The sequence below is a fragment of the Pyxicephalus adspersus genome, chromosome 7 (assembly GCF_032062135.1).
Source record: "Pyxicephalus adspersus chromosome 7, UCB_Pads_2.0, whole genome shotgun sequence".
NCBI lineage: Eukaryota > Metazoa > Chordata > Amphibia > Anura > Pyxicephalidae > Pyxicephalus > Pyxicephalus adspersus.
In genome coordinates this window covers 68,941,768-68,960,951 of record NC_092864.1, presented here as the reverse complement: position 1 = coordinate 68,960,951, position 19,184 = coordinate 68,941,768, and the positions used below count along the sequence as shown (strand labels likewise).

Below are 19,184 nucleotides of genomic sequence, written 5' to 3'. Positions count from 1 at the left end.
CATGAGAAAGAAACAAAGCACTGGTGAACTCAGCAACGCCAAAAGACCTGGACGTCCACGGAAGACAACAGTGGTGGATGATGGCAGAATCATTTCCATGGTGAAGAGAAACCCCTTCACAACAGCCAACCAAGTGAACAACACTCTCCAGGAAGTAGGCGTATATTTGTATATTAATATATGCATATGAAATTTTGTATATTATCGGCTGCTTTCCTTCTCGACCTCCTGGGGCATAACAGTCAAAACTTTCTTCTTATCTAGTCACTCCCACCCAAACAAGTGTGGCAAAGAGGACACAAGGTGTTCACAAGGGCACAGACCAGACAGTTTAGACAAATCCACCTGTACATCCACAATACAAGTATTCAGTATTCCATGTTTTTGTATGTAACTTGCTAAAAAATAACTCTGAGATGGCTCTCTAGTGGTAGCTTCAGAAAGCCCCACCATTTCTGCTACGCCATCAGTTAATGGTCTTTCCAAAGATTTGGCCTCTTGAGATCATAATATCGGTATACTAGCAAGTTCTCTGAGGTATGCGATTAATTACTTTACATTCCACTTGACAGAGAAAATATTTTAGGGGAATAAATATTTTATAAATTAGAATACTATGAACAAAATCTAAGGTGATATCCCGTATGGTCAAAGATTTCATAAACACGGTACAGATCCTTAAGCTTCCTAAGGACTCTAGCTAAATATTTGCTGCTTTTATTACCATGTTCAAAGTATAACTTTATACATAGAAATAAAAAACATCTAGCTTTCTCTTCTAATAGTAGTTTCAGCTCTTTGTGGAGACGAGTCAACTTTTAATCATCGCACAGGCTAGTGTGTTCCCCTGGGCCAACACTCATTTTAATATCTCAAGAAGTAACTGACTAAGTTTTTTCTAAATCCTTATCTAAATCTGTCTAAGTTTATCACCCCTTAGAGTACATTTCTGTGCATCCTAGATTTTCAAACGAAAAAATTCCAGATCTGCATTTTCCTTGAAATTTTGTACTAAGTGGTTTTGTTTTTATTGTTTTATCAAATTTGAAAGGTAATGTTTGCTTAGAAAATGGAATGGATTGCATCATAGACATTTGTATGCAGGAGGTGGTATCTCAGGGCTAGAAAGTGGAGGTCTACCTCCTGACACCTTTTCAGTTTCTCGTCTCCAAATTTCTGTGTATTCAAATGGTTTTGAAGATCTCCACTGTGCCCTCTTGGGTTTTTGGAATCAAGATGGCCCAGCTGCTCTAGCAGAATGCTTTCAGGGGTTATAATTGCACCTCTTCGCTTAAGCATGATAGTCATATGGTTATGGTAGACTCTTCCAAAGCAGTCTCATTTGTCTTATTTTACTTCAAAAGTATACAATACAACTTTCTTTTATTATGGATTAGGCTAAGTGGATAAGAAACTTAAGAGAAATAAGGTTAGTTAATAGGAAGGTTAGGCACCAGGCAGAGGAGGGTAACAAGGGTAAGCACTGGGCCAGAGAGGGTTAAGTTTAGGCACTGGGACGGGGTGGTGAGGTTAGGCATAAAAAAGACATATGTGCAAACTATCAAAAGCAAACACAAGGATGATCACAAAAATCAAACAAACAAACATGAAGCCAACCATAGACACACAAACATGACTCAACACAAACATTATCACAACCAGGTGAGGTTAGGCATCAAGAAGGGAGGGTTGGGGCTAGAATTAGGTATCACTAGGGCATTTTAGCCTCAGAAAGGGCAAAATCTGATAGACCAGCAGATCTCTGCTCACTAAAATCAATTAAACAAACAAACATGAAGCCAACCAAAGATGCATAAACATAACATAACTAAACATAAACACAATCACAGGCACATTTACAGTACCAGAAAAATCTGGAGCTCAGTATTCTCATTAAAAAAAAGGGCCCGGCACAAAAAGGACATAAGAAGAACAATATCAATCAGTACAAATGATTGCACAATGATTACGTTAAACCAAGAAATATCATATCCAAGTTTATCACCAACCATAAAAATATATAATGCAAGAACCACTGAATAATATGAAATATCAAACAATGACTAATTAAATTCACCAAATATATTTTCCACCCATAAATAGGAAATACAATAGATGAGAGAAGATTCCAGTAGAATATGTCTACATGAGGGAAAGGACGTGTAGTTACATAAAATTGGCGATGAGCATAAATGTTTATTTTGGTTTCCATTTTAGATTTAGATATGAATGAATAAATACAATGTGGCAGTACACTCTTACATTTACATTCTATTATTTCATAATATTTAAGTACTGACACTTGCAGACTACAGAAATGTGTTTAAACCCCTTAGAAGTTATTGAATTGTTAACAGTGGACAGCACATTGTGCCAGAAAGCCTGAACTTTTCTTATTGTCCCACAGAAAATGGTGGCACTCTTGCTCTAATGTTCTTTTTGGACAGCAAATGCTTATCCTGGCAAACCTCCCTGCAATTTTCATTGGTTCAATATCACCTGTCTTAAGGCTTTTGGAATTGTTAATGCTATTGGGATGTTTCAGGTACTACAATACCTAAAATATGATATAAAACTGAAAAATGCTTAATTAGTTACTGTTAAAATAGTACAGAAGAACACACCATAACTCAACTTGTTAAATTACCAATATAAACAGTAAGGGATGATACACAGCATCAATGTGATTATTTCAAAAAACTTCTAAAATAACAGGAAATATGACATGTTATATTGGTAGCCTCAATGTTCTACATTTTTCATCATATCTTCATCAAGAGAGTGAGAAATATATGAGAATTTCTGGAGAATAAATTCATAGTCACATTAACCACCTGGGTGTTACACTGATGTCTAGGTTTCTGTACCAAAAGCGTTACAGGTTTTAATGAATTTTTTTTTTAAATTGTAGACCTGTAACTTACAGAAATATCTCCGAACAGGGTTCTAGTAGATATCATGAATATAAAAAATGTTTGAAACACACAATCATGTAAAAAAAAAAAATACTTTTAATAAAATTAAAATACACAAAAATCAGCTTAAACAAGAATACCAAAGTCACATACCTATAGACAAAACCACATAAATATATTTTGTATTATTTTGTATTGGATTGGATACAGAACTTTGTATTGAATCCAATACAAAATATTTGAATTTCCCGCTACGACCCCCATCGACGGGCACACGCACGCACATCATCAGGAATCGCCGAGGGACGTGTACGCAAACGCCGGGTATTCTAATTCTTTCCAAACTTCCATGCAAAAAGTGTTACATTTTTTGCATGGAAATTTATTTTGGATTGTAGGCTCTAATTCACCGAATTACCGCATAATTCACCGAAATATGTCCAAAATTTTATAAATTTAATAATTTTTTTTTTATAAAACATAAAAATAAACCTTTAAAAAAAAATCTTTAAAAAAGTTTAAAAAAAAATAAATAGTGTATAATGTAATGTACAGTAGCGTATATAATATATATATATTACAATTATATATATATTATATAAGGATTTCTTTGTATTGGACTCAATACAGCTTTTTTGTATTGAGTTCAATGCAAAGGAACTCAATACAAAATTTTGAATTTTGAGAGGACACCCGACGCTGGAGGACAACGCTGGAACACGACGATGGACGATCGCAGCGGGACCAGGTAAGTGATTGCTAAACCCGAACTTTTCTCACTGTATTTTCATACAGTGAGAAAAGTACAGGCTTATCGATAATTGCAACTTTTTTTAGATGGGAAAAGTACGGGCTTAACGGTTGGGAGGTTAATAACAAAGAATATCAATTTTGCCATTAAAAACCAAATGTATATTGCAGACAATTACTCACAGTATATCACAGTATAATATCTCCCCTTTTATAGAGAGTGAATATCAGATATATCTTCCCTTTTCAACCAAGGCCCTCTACATAGGGAGGAAAGGACTTACAGGGACCCTGAAAGATAGTTATAAACAAAGAAATAAAAATATGTCAAATATGTTATAAGGCCAAGTGGGAAATAAAGAAAAAAATAACTTAATCTGTAAACAAAAGGCTCACCACTTGGTATGAATAGTAAATTCCCAAGATGTTTAGATGTCAAAATGATAAAATACAAAATCTAAAAAAATATTAAATTTCCTGGCCTTCCTCCTGACGGCATACACATGGGTTAATCCTGCCCCTTTGACCCCCCCAGGACCACCTTTTCCCAATAAAAAGTCCCCACTCACTTACCTCCCTGTTCTTTTTCTGTCCTGCTCCAGGACCATCGGACGCTAGTGAGACTGCTGCATCTTCTTTGCTTCTCCCGGCGTCTTCTAGGTTTGCTGGAAGCTGCTTTCCTCCAATAGAGGACGCAGCTCAAGCTATAGGCTTCCGGGTCTGAGTACGTACTGCGCAAGCGCCATTTCCGTGCATGCGCATTACCGTTCCAGGGAAGCCTCTCTGGCCGAATTGGAATTAGTAGTTACTGCGCATGCGCAGTAACGAAAATTAGACATTTCAGGAAGTGGGGTTTTCTCTACTTCCGGCGGTGCTAAATTTAAACAGGGAAACTTTCCGGGATCATTATGCAGAGTATATATGACGTTGAAGCATCTGCTGAAGACCTGGCTGGTAAGTTAAAACATTTTTTCTTCCTGTCGGAATGTTTTTGAATTTTAAAAAAAGTTTTAAAAAAAAATGTGTGTTTTTGTATTTAATTTTTTTCTTTTTTTCTTCTTGGTTATTTTTGCTTGTTTAAACAATGAGAAAATGTAACTGGTGTTATGTGGGTTTAGCTCCGGAAAGCTCTTCACCAGCCTCACAAGCAGGATCCCAGTTAAGGAAGAAATGTTTTTTAAAAACTTTTTGGGTAGCAATAGGTGTATCCTAATTAGATATTCATATTTTTATATACTACCTCATTATGGGTGATAAAAGCCCTGGCAGGAAACGCCTCAAAAAGACAAGACATGAGGCCTCCCCAACCCCAGTCCAACGGTCCTCTAAACAGGGACTCAGGACATGGATGAGCTCCCCCTTAAATAGAGCGAGTAGGGAAAAATCATCTTCCCATTCTGGGAACCGGTTGCATGATGGCAATGGATCTTGTTTGGTATGTGGGGCAAAAGCTCTGCCTTCTAATTTGGTCTGTTCAACATACCTTACGGAGGCATGTCCAGACAGAGAGACCGAGACCAAGGAGATGAAGGGGTATATTGATCGGGCTAATGCAGAGGGCTTAAAGAACCTTATCGCAGGCACAAGTTCAAAGGCACATGAGGACATGGTAAACATTGGGATTTACCACAGGGCTAGGGAATATCAGATTCTGAGTTAGAAGAAGGAAATTCTTTTTCATTTGATTTTTATTGATCAACCAATTTGTACATGCTATCAGAGAGGCTATTCAGTGGGAAGAAGAATCTCCACCCCCTCTGAAGAGAAAGATATTTTTTGTCTCTAAAAAAGGAGGTTATAACCTTTCCATTCATGGAAGAGATAAAGCAGCTCTTTGAAGGAAAGTGGGCAAAACATGATAGGAAATGCTCCTTTATGAACAGATTCACAAAATTGTATCCAATGAGCGTAAAGGAGTCAGAGGTGAGTCTTTGATGTTAATCCAGCGGTGGACGCTCCGTTGCAGCGACTGATCGACTGATCAGGGATGTGGTTCTACCTATGAAAAATTCAGTGACCCTATGGATAGAAAGATGGAAGGGGATCTCAAGAGGATTTATGCAGCTGCGGGTTCAGCTGGCCGGCCGGCGCAGCCAGTCAAGTCGTCAAGCAAGCAATTCTGAAGATGGCTAATCCCCGTTACTGGAGGTTGGTGCTCGCCTTTTAAATTTTTTGGGAGAATGGAAACACAAAATCACAGATGCCTGGGTATTGTCAGTAGTATCCAGGGATGCCAGATGGAATTTGCTCAGGGATGCCCGCAAACAAGTTTCAGAAGGACATTGCTTCCAAAAGATGTGTCAGAAAAGAAAACCATAATTGCGTATGTTCAAGAATTGGTGAAGTTTCAAGTGATAATACCTGTTCTACTACAAGAGCAGGGAAAAGGATTCTATTCCAGGCTATTCCTGGTACAGAAAGCCTCGGGGATTTTCGTCCAGTAATGGATCTGAGAAACCTGAATACATATCTGGAGGTGAAGTCATTTCAGGTGGAATCACTACAAACTATCATGTCGGTCATACATCCGGGCAATTGGATGATCTCGGTCGATCTGGAAAATGCATACCTACATGTGCCTATCGCTCAAAGAGATCAAAAATGAATCTGCCCTTCAACCTGGCTACAGCCCCGATAACCACCCATAAAGGGCAATCCGATGTGATGGAACTGGAAGCAGCCTGGCAAACTGTAAAAACATTCGCTACTTACCTAGAGCACAAGAGGGTGAAAATTAGACCACAGTGTCTTACATTGCAAAACAATGACTTTTGCAGACTACAGCAAAGAGCTTTGGATGGGCAGAATGACATCTGCAAGATCTGACAGCAGTATATCCTCCAAGGGAAACAGAATCAATTGGCAGATGCTTTGAGAAGGTAATTTCCGGATTCAAAAGAATGGTCCATACCCCCAAATACCTATTCCCATTCCCTATTTTCCAACAGTGCGGAATACCAGTACTAGACTTGATGGCATCACCCAACAACGCTCAGCTCCCAAGGTTCTGTTCAAGGTTCAACTGCAAACAGGTGTTGGCTCAAAATGTGTTCCCCATCAGATGGAACTTTCCTCTTCTGTATATTTTTCTGCCGATAACATTGATTATGAGGGTCCTCCTAAAAATAGGGGCAATAGTGATACTACCATATTGGTCGAGAAGGCCCTGGTTTGCCCAGATGACTCAGATGCTGATGTCTTCCCTGTGGCCTCTACCAGATCAGTGGGATTTGATAGTTCAGGGGACTTGAGTCAAACCTCAGCCCCTGCATTGCAGGCTGAATGCCTTTCTATTGAAAGGAGGAGGTATTTAGCGGCAGGTGTGTCTGAAAAGTGGCAGGCACTCTTTTAAAGGCGAGGAAATTTACAACCAATAAAACCTACTTCAGGATATGGAAACAGTTCCTAATCATGTCTCAGGAAAAAGGTTTTTCCCCCACAGAGCCTACAGCAGCTCAAATATTTGAGGTATTGCAGTCTGCGCTAGAGAAGGGTCCTAGCTATAATACCATTAATGTACAGGTGTCTGCCTTATCAGCCCTAACTTTAACGAAATGGGCAGAAGATGCACAGTTCCTAAAAGCAGCAGTAACGATCAGGCCGCCAGTAAGGCCTTTATTTCCATCTTGGGACATATCTTTAGTGCTCAAAGACCTTTTGCTCTCTCCCTTCCATCCAATAAAAGTTTGTTGAATGGAAAAACTAACGTGGAAAGCAGTGTTCCTGGCGGCCATTAAATCCGCCCGCTGGATATCAGAATTGCAATCTTTCTCAATTAGAGAGCCTTATTATTTTGTCTGACCAGAAAAGGGTATATTTGCGGCTCTCTTCACAGTTCATTCCAAAGGTGTCCTCAGCCTTCCACATAAACTGGGAAACAGTGTTACCATCGATGAGCGAAGCGAATGAGGAAATGGCTAAAAATGATGACTCAAGTAAACTAGATATGGTCCAGATAATTACCACGTATGTTCAGCGAACTAATGGCTTTAGGAAGACAGATAACGATGTTTGTGTGGGGGGCTACCTCCTGTGACAAATGCCCTCTCAGCCCGCACCCCTGCGCATAGACTTTCCAGCACGCTCAACAACAGTCCACGCACCAGCAGGCCGAAGAGGGGTTTGTCACGGGGCAAGGTTACCACTCCCGTTAACCCTTGTCAAACACATCATCACAGGTAGACTGCCACCACATGCTTAGACGGAAGCACGAACCATTACCCTTGACAACCGCAGTTATGCTTCTGCTTCTTTAAGGTCACCCACTGCCACTCCAGACAGGGGTGTCTCAAAAATCACAATGTTATAGTAGCGCTTCGGGTTTGCAAGTTACACTATTTCTATTTAGAACATTCAGAGATTCAGTTTATACTTTTTATAGGGTTTTATAAGGAAACATAGAAAAAAAATGCATAAACAAATAAAAAAAAATAAACACTAATCTAAACAGAGTAGTACTGATTAGTTTTGGGCTTTCTCCTACTGATTAGTTTTGGGCTTCTGCTAACGCCTTTTCACCATGAGCTTTCACCTTTTTGAATGATTGCTTCAGCAGAGTCCAAGTTGCCTAAACTGATGAAGTTCTTTTCGATCTATGAGGAAACAATTAATAATCTGAAAAGAAAAATAAATGGTTAATTATATCTTTGTCAATTTAGCACATAAGAAAATAGTAGACACTTTGTTCATGCATGCCTCAATTTTAAGCTGGTTGTTTTATGAGTATATTAGAATATGATATGAACAAAGAAGAATATAATTTGTGGGACATTAAATACTGCATTCTATCTACACTAATACATTCTATAAAGATCATTTAAATTATTTCATTGAATTTTGAATACCTGGCAAAAGCTTCCCTGCCAAATATCATTAATTCAATTCTATTCCAAATGACAGTAATATGTGGCTAGTCCATGGTAGATGCTGTAGATGTGCTTGTTGAGCTTCTAATTATAAAACATGTTGCGTTGTTCTGCAATTTTGTTTAGTTTAAAGTTTTTACTCTCCTATTTCTGCTGGTTGACTATTTCTTACAATACAACATTTAACAACCAGTTCCAAATAAAATTTATATGGTTACAATATATAATTTATAAACATGAATAAACATTTTTATTTATATTACATTTTGAAATGCAAATCACATAAACATAGCTCACCATGTAAAATGGCTGTTTACAACTGTAAATATATTTTAATGTATATCAAAATATAAATATATAAATAAATGCTAATAATGTGTATACTGTTGTTTTGCTTTAGGCACTTCAGTCCATTTCATTCCTTATAAAAGCTATACTTTTCACAAAATTAAAAAGAAAAGCATGTCCACAGCTTCTGAGGGGGTTTGTTTAGTATTTACCACATACCATTGCTGTAGTGTGGTTTACCATAGATAGACATTTTTTTTCTGATCTGGATATTGTAAAGCAAATCTATAAAAGTTCCCCCTTCAAAGACAAATGGTAGTATTATTGATAATCATTTTGCCTTTATTTGCTGTTTTAATGCTGTTAATACTCACCTCCTTCACTTTCATGGCTGCTGATCACTTCTGTAATAAAGGAAAACTAAGTCAAGAGGAATCTACAGTAAAACTTTGCAAAGGTTGTAGCAGACTTAACATAGCCTAAAAAATAAATTAAAATAGTTTCTTATGTAAAATACCGGTAACAAAATATTGACAAAAGTTATTTAGAGTTAAAGATACCCTGCAATACATGGTGTTGTGGAAGTATGAAGCCAACCAAAGACTCACAAACATAACCAAACATAAACATAAACACAACCACAGGCACAAAACAATCTAGTGCTTAGTATTCTCATTAAAAGGGGCCCGGCACAAAAAGGACATAAAAAAACAATATCCATTGGCAAAATTTCAAGAGAATAGGCACGATGATTACAAATAAATCAGGAAATCACATATTTAAATTTATCACAAACCATAAAAATATATAATGCAAGAACCACTATATAATATGAAATAACCAACATTCCAGAACATAACCAGTTCTTGATGGTTATGCCCCTGCGCTTCACTTGTTTTAGGTGGCATCAGGTTTCGCCAGGCATCCAGAAAATCCCTCCTGCCTTGGCCTACATTTTTAGATGTGTGCGGCCTGCTGCCACTACTGCTGCTGCCACCGCTACAGGGGGATACGGTGCAGGCAGTGTTTGCCTGAGCTCCCTGTGTGGAATGTGGTGGGCGGAACTCCTCACTAGTGTTGTTGTTCGAATTCGGGTAGTCCTAATGTTCGATCCGAATATGACCGACCCGAATTTTTCTGGATTCGAAGCCCCAAATTCGACCCTCCCACAATGCCTAGGGACCACCCCCATGATGCCTAGGGCCCTCCAATAACAGCAGGGATGCTCCCCTCCATGTTTGTTGTGGCAGGCAGCCGATTGGCATGCCACACAGGCAGCCATTGGCCTATATCAGGGCCTGGGCCTGCCTGCATTTACCACTCCTGACAGAGATTTGCTAGGATCACAACCTTTCTGTGCTGCTTGGCTTGCTTTGTCAAAGTAGAAAAAAGTGCTTTACATTGTTAGACTGTGTCACACTCACACTATTAGTAAGATAGATTGTTGGATTGTACTGTATTTGTGCAGAAATCTACTGTACTCAGATAGGTAGAGAGTTTCACTGTTAGATAGATACATAGATAGATAGATAGATAGATAGATAGATAGATAGATAGATAGATACATAGATAGATAGATAGATAGATAGATAGATAGATAGATAGATAGATAGATAGATAGTCAGTGTGTTACATACACGCAGCCAGAGGCAGGGTACCCTCCCTGACTTTGTGCACAGTATCACACTTGTACTGAGAGACAGACACAGATGCAGTGTATACTGCAGTATATATTGCGTATACTGTGCTGCATATTACAAGCGTCACCACTGAAGCAAAGTGCTGCATACAACACACAGCGCTCTTGCATTTTTGGTGTCAACCCCCCCCCCCCAAAAAAAAAAAAAAATTACTGTACAAATTTACACTTTGTGAAGCATATTAGCTACAAAGTATTTTGCAGGGTGTCAAGGTCTCATTTCTACGTCTGAGCAAAGAGGAAAGGGCAGCTTTGGCAGGGGTGGCAAGCAAAGAAGTATGACTTTGTTTTTAGCTGCAGACCCAAGAACAAGAAGCTCTGCTGTTGGTGGTGGGCGTCCATTATTACCACACCATGAACAAGAGGTAGTAGAGTACATGACCCAGCCTGGGTCAAGTGATTGTACTTCATCCCAGTCCCAGACACAGGCCTTACAGGTGTCCCAAACAGTCCATGATACACCTGTTCCTCCTAGTTCTTCAACAACGGCTGGAAAGTCACGTGTACGGCAGTATGTAGAGGAGTCCCACCGAGGGGTTGGAGAGGCAGAGGTACAAGCATTCCTTCAAGATGCTCAGTTGTTTGAGTCATCTGACGAAGAGAGTGAGTTCACAGGCTTTCCCCCCAATTACTTTTCACCAGGACACTCTGAGCCAGACAAGCCAATTCAAACTGGCTGCAAAAGGCCGCTGCTTCCTTTTGGCACATACAGGGAAACTGTCTCTTCTAATGATAATGATGATGATGATGATGATGTCCTTGATCCAACATGGGGCCAACAAGGAGATCATCGTAGGCAGGAAGAAGAGGAGGAGGAGGAGGAGGAAGAAGAGGAGGAGGAGGTTGCAGAGCGCCCTCAAAGGGGGAGAGGGAGGAAGAGGATAAAAGCTGCCCACTCTCTGCATTCTTCAAGTACCAGTGAGGAAAGTCATAGCCGTAAATCGTCGGAAGCTGTCACCACAGCTATGCCTCAACAACCTGGGACTGCCACCACAAGCACCAGTTCCAAAGCACCTTTTGGCCCAGTTAGATGTTCGCCCGTGTGGGCATTTTTTAATGTCCTTAGCGATGACAACACCATGGTCATCTGCAAACTGTGTGCTCAACACTTGAAACGAGACAAAAACCCAAACAAACTTGGAACAAGTTGCATGAGCATACATTTAAAAAGCCACCATACGGTAACCTGGCGGGAACACCTGGTTAAATCACATGCGACCAACTCTGCCCAAGAAGCAAGCTCAAACTGCTTGATCCACCTCCGCTGCCTTTCATCCTTCCGCCACCAAAGTTACCCGTGCTGCTGCCAGCAATTTGAGTGGGGCATGTAGCCGAGCATTACCTTTTTCAGGCTCAACCAGCGGTGAGCAGGAGCTCCAACGTAGATCCGCTGCTGTTTGTCGCATTGCTAGCAGTCAAGACCAGGCATCATTGCCATGCCCCACGACTTCTACCCCATAGTCCAATCTTTCTGTGAGTAGCATTAGCAGCATCCAACCTTCCATCTCCCAGATGCTGGAGCGCAAGAGGAAATATGGCCCACATGACCCCAAAACAAAGCTAATAAATGTGGCAATTGCACAGCTGATTGCGTTAGAGCTCCTCCCTTACCGGCTGGTGGACTCCAATGCGTTCTGTTACGTATTCCTCTGCACGAACCCACAGTACGTTATGCCTAAGCGACAGTATTTTGCATTGCTTTGCATGAACACGTGCAGTACAATGTGTCCATGGCCCTGCAGCACGTTTCTGGCAAGGTGCACCTGACAACTGACAGTTGGTCAAGCAACCATGAAGTGGGAAGATATTTTTCCTTTACAGCTCACTGGATATTTAATTTTGATATCACTTGCAATCTATCAAAATAAACAGAAAAATGTATTTTTTTTGTCTTTCCTGATAGATTACAAGAGGTATATTGTAGGATACCTCTTGCAATCTATCACAAAAAACCTAAACATTTCTGTATTTATAGATAAAAAATAGAGATATTTTATTATGATAGCACTTGGTAGCTATCCTAAAACCCATAAAAATGTTGGTATTTCTCTCCCAAAAATACAGATATTTCATTCTGATCCCACTTTGCTATATATCTCCAAAGCCATAAAAATTTCTACATTTATCTCCCAAAAATCTAGATATTAAATTCTGATAGCACTTGGTATCAATCCAAAAGACCATCCAAAACAATTCTATATTTCTCAGAAAATATTATATTTACAGAAAATACAGATCTTTAGTTCTGATCTCATTTTGCTATATATCCCTAAAGGCATAAAAATTGATGTATTTCTCTACAAACAATACAGATATTTAATTCTGATAGCACTTCGTATCTGTGATAGCACTTGCTAGATATCCACAAATGATAAAAAATGCTGTTATTGCTGCCGCCTTCCAACTACCCAACTCTAGATGCAAGATACCAATGCCCTCCACACTCCGTCTCAGAGCCCACTGCCTCCTCCTCCTGCTGTAAATGATGCTGCTGCCTGCCCACTAACAAACTCTAGATGCCAGATACTAATGCCATTCATGCTCCGTCTAAGAGCCCACCACCTCCTCCTCCTGCTGTAAATGATTCTGCCGTCTGCCCAGTACCAAACTCTAGATGCCAGATACTAATGTCGTCCACGTTCGGTCCCAGAGCCCACCTCCTGCCTGCCCAGTATTGAACTCTAGATGCCAGATACTAATGCCGTCCACACTCCGTCTAAGGGCCCACCTCCTCCTCCTCCTGCTGTAAATGATGCTGCTGCCTGCCCACTAACAAGCTCTAGATGCCAGATACTAATGCCGTCCACACTCCGTCTCAGGGCCCACCGTCTCCTCCTCCTCCTGCTGTAACTGATGCTGCCACCTGCCCAGTACCCGACTGTAAATGCTAGATACTAATGCCATCCACACTTGGTCTCAGAGCCTACCACCTCCTCCTCCTGTTGTAAATGATGCTGCCGCCTGCCCACAAACTCTAGATAATAGGTATGGAAAGTGTGATTTTCATAAATCCATTCATGTCTCAATTAGCTACAGCTTCTACACTGTCCATAGAGTTGATGGCCTCAACCTCTAATGCAGTCCTTGCTCCATCTCAGAGCCCACCACCTCCTCCTCCTGCTGTAAATGATGCTGCCGCCTGCCCAGTACTAAACTCTAGATGCTAGATACTAATGTCGTCCATGTTCGGTCCCAGAGCCCACCTCCTGCCTGCCCAGTATTGAACTCTAGATGCCAGATACTAATGCCGTCCACATTCCGTCTAAGGGCCCACACCTCCTCCTCCTCCTCCAGCTGTAAATGATGCTGCTGCCTGCCCACTAACAAGCTCTAGATGCCAGATACTAATGCCGTCCACGCTCCGTCTCAGAGACCACCTCCTCCTCCTCCTGCTGTAAATGTTGCTGCCACCTACCCAGTACCAAACTTTAGATGCCAAATACTAATGCCGTCCACATTCTGTCTCAGAGCCCACCACCTCCTCCTCCTGCTGTAAATGATGCTGCCGCCTGCCCACTAACAAACTCTAGATGCCAGATACTAATGCTGTCCATCCTCTGTCTCAGAGCCCACCGCCTCCTCCTTCTGCTGTAAATGATGCTGCCCCCTACCCAGTAAAAAACTGTAGATGCCAGATACTAATGCCGTCCGCGCTCCGTCTCAGAGCCCACCGCCTCCTCCTCCTCCTGTAACTGTTGCTGCCACCTGCCCAGTACCCGACTGTAGATGACAGATACTAATGCCGTCCACACTTGGTCTCAGAGTTCACCGCCTCCTGCTGAAATTGATGCTGCCTGCCCACTAACAAACTCTGGGTGCAAGATACTAATGCTGTCCACACTCCGTCCCAGAGCCCACTGCCTCCTCCTCCTGCTGTAAATGATGCTGCCTGCCCAGTACCAAACTCTAGATGCCAGATACTAATGCAGTCCACGCTCCGTCTCAGAGCCCACTGTCTCCTCCTCCTGCTGTAAATGATGCTGCCACCTGCCCAGTAACAAACTCTAGATGCCAAATACTAATGTTGTTCATACTCCATCTCAGTGCTAAATGCCTCCTCCTCATGCTGTTACTGTTGCTGCCCAGTACCCAACTCTAGATGCCAGTTACTAATGCCATCCACACTTTGTCTCAGAGCCCACCACCTCTTCTTCCTGCTGTTACTGCTGCTGACTGCCCAGTACCCAGCTGATGCCAGTTAACAACGCTGTCCATGACGCATTTTACAAAGTTACAGCTAGCAGATAGGAAAAGGCAGTCCCCTACAAAACAATGTCTCCACTAGCTACAGCTTCTACACTGTCCATATAGATGCCTACTCTTCCTGCTGCCTGCCCACTGCCCAGTACCCAGCTCTAGATGCAAGACTAGACTCAAGCTCAACAGGGTTTTCTTTCCCCGCTGATTGCACCAAGCCCGTTCCCTTTCATGTGCTTTCACGCGATAGCAGGCCCTGAGACGGAGTGTGGAAGGTATTAGTAACTGGCATCTAGAGCTGGGTGTAGTGCATCTTTAATGACACCCCAAAGTGTGTAATGCAATTGTGTAATCTGAAATTTGTGATTGAATGTAGAAGGCCACGTCTTCTGCTTCATCGATCGGTACCACGCTTTGTCGGACTGCATTTCTGAGTATGTTACCCCGGAACTGGGAAGTGGCACAGCAGTCCCTCTGTATATGTCGGGGGGATGAGATGGGAGATACTGGTATGTTTAACGGGAACCGAGAGGTCCTGGATGACCACATTGAGCCATGACGTTATTGAGCTCAGCAGTCGTCCGGAGACTTCACAACAAGCATGTGGCCGTCCTGGGAGAATCCATTCAAAGATCCGTCAAGGATCTTGTAAAAAAACTGCAGAATGATGAGTTTCAGACTGAGAAGCAGCTGAAAGGGAAGGGTGAGATGACATTTGCAAACGACATGTTGGGGGATCTCTGGCATAATTTATCGCCAAGTGTGTCATTACAGAACTGACCACCACCTTGTACGGTTCTATCTCCTGACCCGTTTCTCTTCAGAGTACAAAGTGGGTACTGGGCAGGCGGCAGCAGTAACAGCATGAGGAGGAGTGGGTGGGCCTTGAGACGGAGCAAGGACGGCATTAGAGGTTGAGGCCATCACCCATATGGACAGTGTAGAAGCTGTAGCTATTGGAGACATGAATGGATGAACGAGATTCCAATCTGTCCCTACCTATGTAGCAAAACCACATGAAAGGGAACGGGCTTGGCGGAATCAGCGGGGAAAGAAGCCCCTGTTGAGCTTGAGTCTAGTCTGGCATCTCGAGCTGGGTACTGGGCAGGTGTCAGCTTGCAGGTACTTGTGTGTTTTAATTTGCTTCTCTAGATCTCTAATCTGAGTTTTGCTGTTCTCTCCTCACTGAACTCATCCCTGGATGGATGTATCATCCATTGTGGGCTCATACACAAAAGGATGACCAAGCTAAAGGAAGTGAGGGGTGCTATGTTCATCATTGTAGATCTATTGAAAACTAACACGCTATAAAGTACTGGCACTACCTACGTGTAAGCCACTACAATATCTATGCGACCTGGACATTTATATTGTGTGCTGGGGCAGCATGCTGACTCGTAAGAACCAGTATTGACCTGGCAAAGATAGGACAGTTGGAAGATGAAAACTTACTTTCTAGTTTGCTGTCCACCAGTGATAACGTGTCTGGAATCAGCTTTCCTGTCCTTTGATGCACCATTCACTGGCACCTCCTTTTTTTTCCTAGTTCCACAAAAGTCCTCCTTGCCACATGTGATTTAACTTCTGTATCTGTAAGACAGAACTGGCATGTACACTGGGTATGTCCCATTACAGTCTCCACTGCTTTATAACCCACACCCATATGTGATTCTGGGCCTCCATGACTGAAAGAACTGAAATCCAGGTATGTGGTAAGCCAGAGACAGTAAGGCTGGGAGGAAAAGGACTAGATCAGTGTTTTTTAAATTTACCCTGCACAGTTTTTTTTCAAAATCCACCCTGTGTCTATTTAAAATAAAATGCCCCTGTGAGCAGGCGCTAGTGAAATTGTACAGAGTTTTTTGGACACTAAGCTAAAGCAGTAAGTCACCTGGGAATCTTTAGGAAAATAAATGTAAGAGAGTCCTTGGGGGAGGAGTTGCCTAATTCAAATGTGGTGTGGCAAAGTTGTTATGGGTATGTCCAGTAAGAATAATGTGCAGATACTACTAACAACAGGCAACTATCATTGGTATGCACATAATACCATCAACAGGCAGATATAACTAAATACTTACAGAAATCAATAGCATATAGGACATGCTCTGCACTACAGGATGGGATATGCAGATTGTGCATGTCCCCTAGCATACCCCTTACATGTGTCAATGTACCCTGTCCTGCTGCACCTTTTATTGCAGACTAAATATTAACATTTATGCTACAAAAATTGCAGTTATTTACTTTGTTAAAGTTAATATTTTATTTTGTGCATCTTTATAATGCAATACTAAAAAGAGACAGGAAATACAGGAAACCAAGTGTTTGCAGCTGTAGGAGTATATTCTTGATTGGCAGGTTTTGCCAGACAAGCAGCTTGTCAATCAATAACACAATTGAAGTACAAAGAAATTTTTAATTTCCTTTGAAGAGAAAGGTGGAAGATAGAGGGCAGGAGATTGAACACCACAGGCACAATCCTATGTGTTATGGTGCCCTCTCAAATTGAACTCCATACTTTACACAATTTTGTGGATTATACTGGCTAACAAAGTTTAATTTAGTAAAGAAATAATGAGAATTTACTGAAAAGTGAAAAAATGTCAATTTTGAATAGGAAATATTAGTAAAAACGATCAACCTGTGCCTAATTTAAAATTAGTTACACAGTCAATTAAATACCATAGGTATGTAGCAGGAGCAGCAGGGCTTGCCAGTGTCACCACTAGAGAAATATTGTCATATGAAATGTGAGATACATGTATTGTGAATGTACGGATAGACATATATGAACAGATTATTGTGCCCATTTGAACATCTTATGTTCTTTTCCCCAAACCTGTTATGGTTGGAGTGGCCTGATCAGAAGAAAATCATCATATTTGCTGATGTCCATGGCTAAAAATATACAAAATATAATAACAAGTGCTTTATGACAGTATATTACGACCACGCTGTTGGCAAAACCAATTTAGTAATGGTCAGGTATCAATTTGGTTGAGAACAGTGTACAATTGCTAGAGATATGATAGAATAGAGTGCTGACATTGTCTGGTTATGTGTAAAAAAGATGTTAGCTTTTCTCCGTCTGACTCTTCTCTCTCCAAAATGATATGAAAATGAGCTCTCCCTGGGCTAAACTGGATCTTGTGATCCAACTGTTGCTGTTTTGGCTCGGCAGCAGTGTTTTAATATTGTTCATTAACCCCTTCTGAAGTTTGCAGTCCCACAAATACTACCTTTTTTACAGGATGCAAAGCTAAAATTATTTGCATGACATAAATGCATTTGCAGTTTTGAATATTATACCTGTGTATTCAGTTCTTAAACTTCTTATAGCCAAAGTTCTCAGATATCATAAAAACCACAAGAGTCTGAAACTTTATAACGTTTTGTTGTATTTGTAACACTTCTCAGAAATGGAAGAATAGAAAAGCTTTGTTCCACGCTCAGAAGAAATACAGAACCCTGCATATTTGGTGTTCCATGGGTGAAACAGCTACACATTAGAGATGCAACTAAATCTATTGTGAACTTCCACAGTCTATATTAAATTGAATGTAATATATAACAGCAGGGTGTTTGTTTAAAGCATGAGCCACAGATTTATGTCCTGTCTTGAAAGAACTACAAAACTCAGAACAGCGCTCATTTTGCATTTTTCTCAGATTTGCATTTCTGGTATTGAATTAATAAACCCAGTGTGCTATACTGTACTTGCATTTGTCTAAGGACTTCTTAGCAGTAATTGTTCATTTATTCCAAGTAGGATTCTAGCCGTCTGTGTACTTTTTTTTTCTTCTCTTAATAGATTAATGCCCCTGATTAACAATGAGATTAAATAATCATCCATACACATAAGTTTTTGAAAACTATAAAATGCATCTACCGTATTTTTTGCCGTATAAGACGCACTTTTTCTTCCCCAAAACTGGGGGGGGCACAGAGTGATCAGAAGGGGAATTTGAATGGCACAGAGTGATCAGAAGGGGAATTTGAATGGCACTTGAGTGATCAGAAGGGGAATTTGAATGGCACAGAGTGATCAGAAGGGGAATTTGAATGGCGCATGAGTGATCAGAAGGGGAATATCGGTATGAATGAGTGATCAGAAGGGGAATATTCTTTCAGAATCTTTTTTTTCTAGATTTTCCTCCTTTAAAATTGGGTGCGTCTTATTTTCCGGAGCGTCTTATACGGCGAAAAATACGGTACTTTTTTCAGTTGTTAGGTCTTTCCTGACTTAATTGCTATTACATTGAATAAAATCAAATGTAAATATAACATTACAGGTTGGATGTCACCATATTTTTATTACTTGCAGGAAAGTGTATTTTACTAAAAACAATAGTATTTTGTTTTCAGCACTACTTTCACATTTTTTCCCACCTAATTTCATTGAATGTATATATTTATTCCTTGAATGTTATCCAAGGGATTTACAGCTTTAAACACCTTTTCACAATGGGC

The 19,184-nt window shown here is 40.8% G+C and overlaps 1 protein-coding gene across 1 annotated transcript in view; it reads right to left on the bottom strand.

Moving 5' to 3' along the window:
* The window catches only part of LOC140336109 (hemoglobin subunit beta-like), a 4,381-nt gene extending 3,082 nt beyond the window's left edge, over positions 1 to 1,299 (bottom strand). The window contains exon 1 of the mRNA XM_072419164.1: positions 1,141 to 1,299. Within this exon, the coding sequence (XP_072275265.1) occupies positions 1,141 to 1,299 (159 nt within the window). The remainder of the gene's footprint in view (positions 1 to 1,140) is intronic.
* Between the last annotated feature and the right edge of the window lie 17,885 nt (positions 1,300 to 19,184).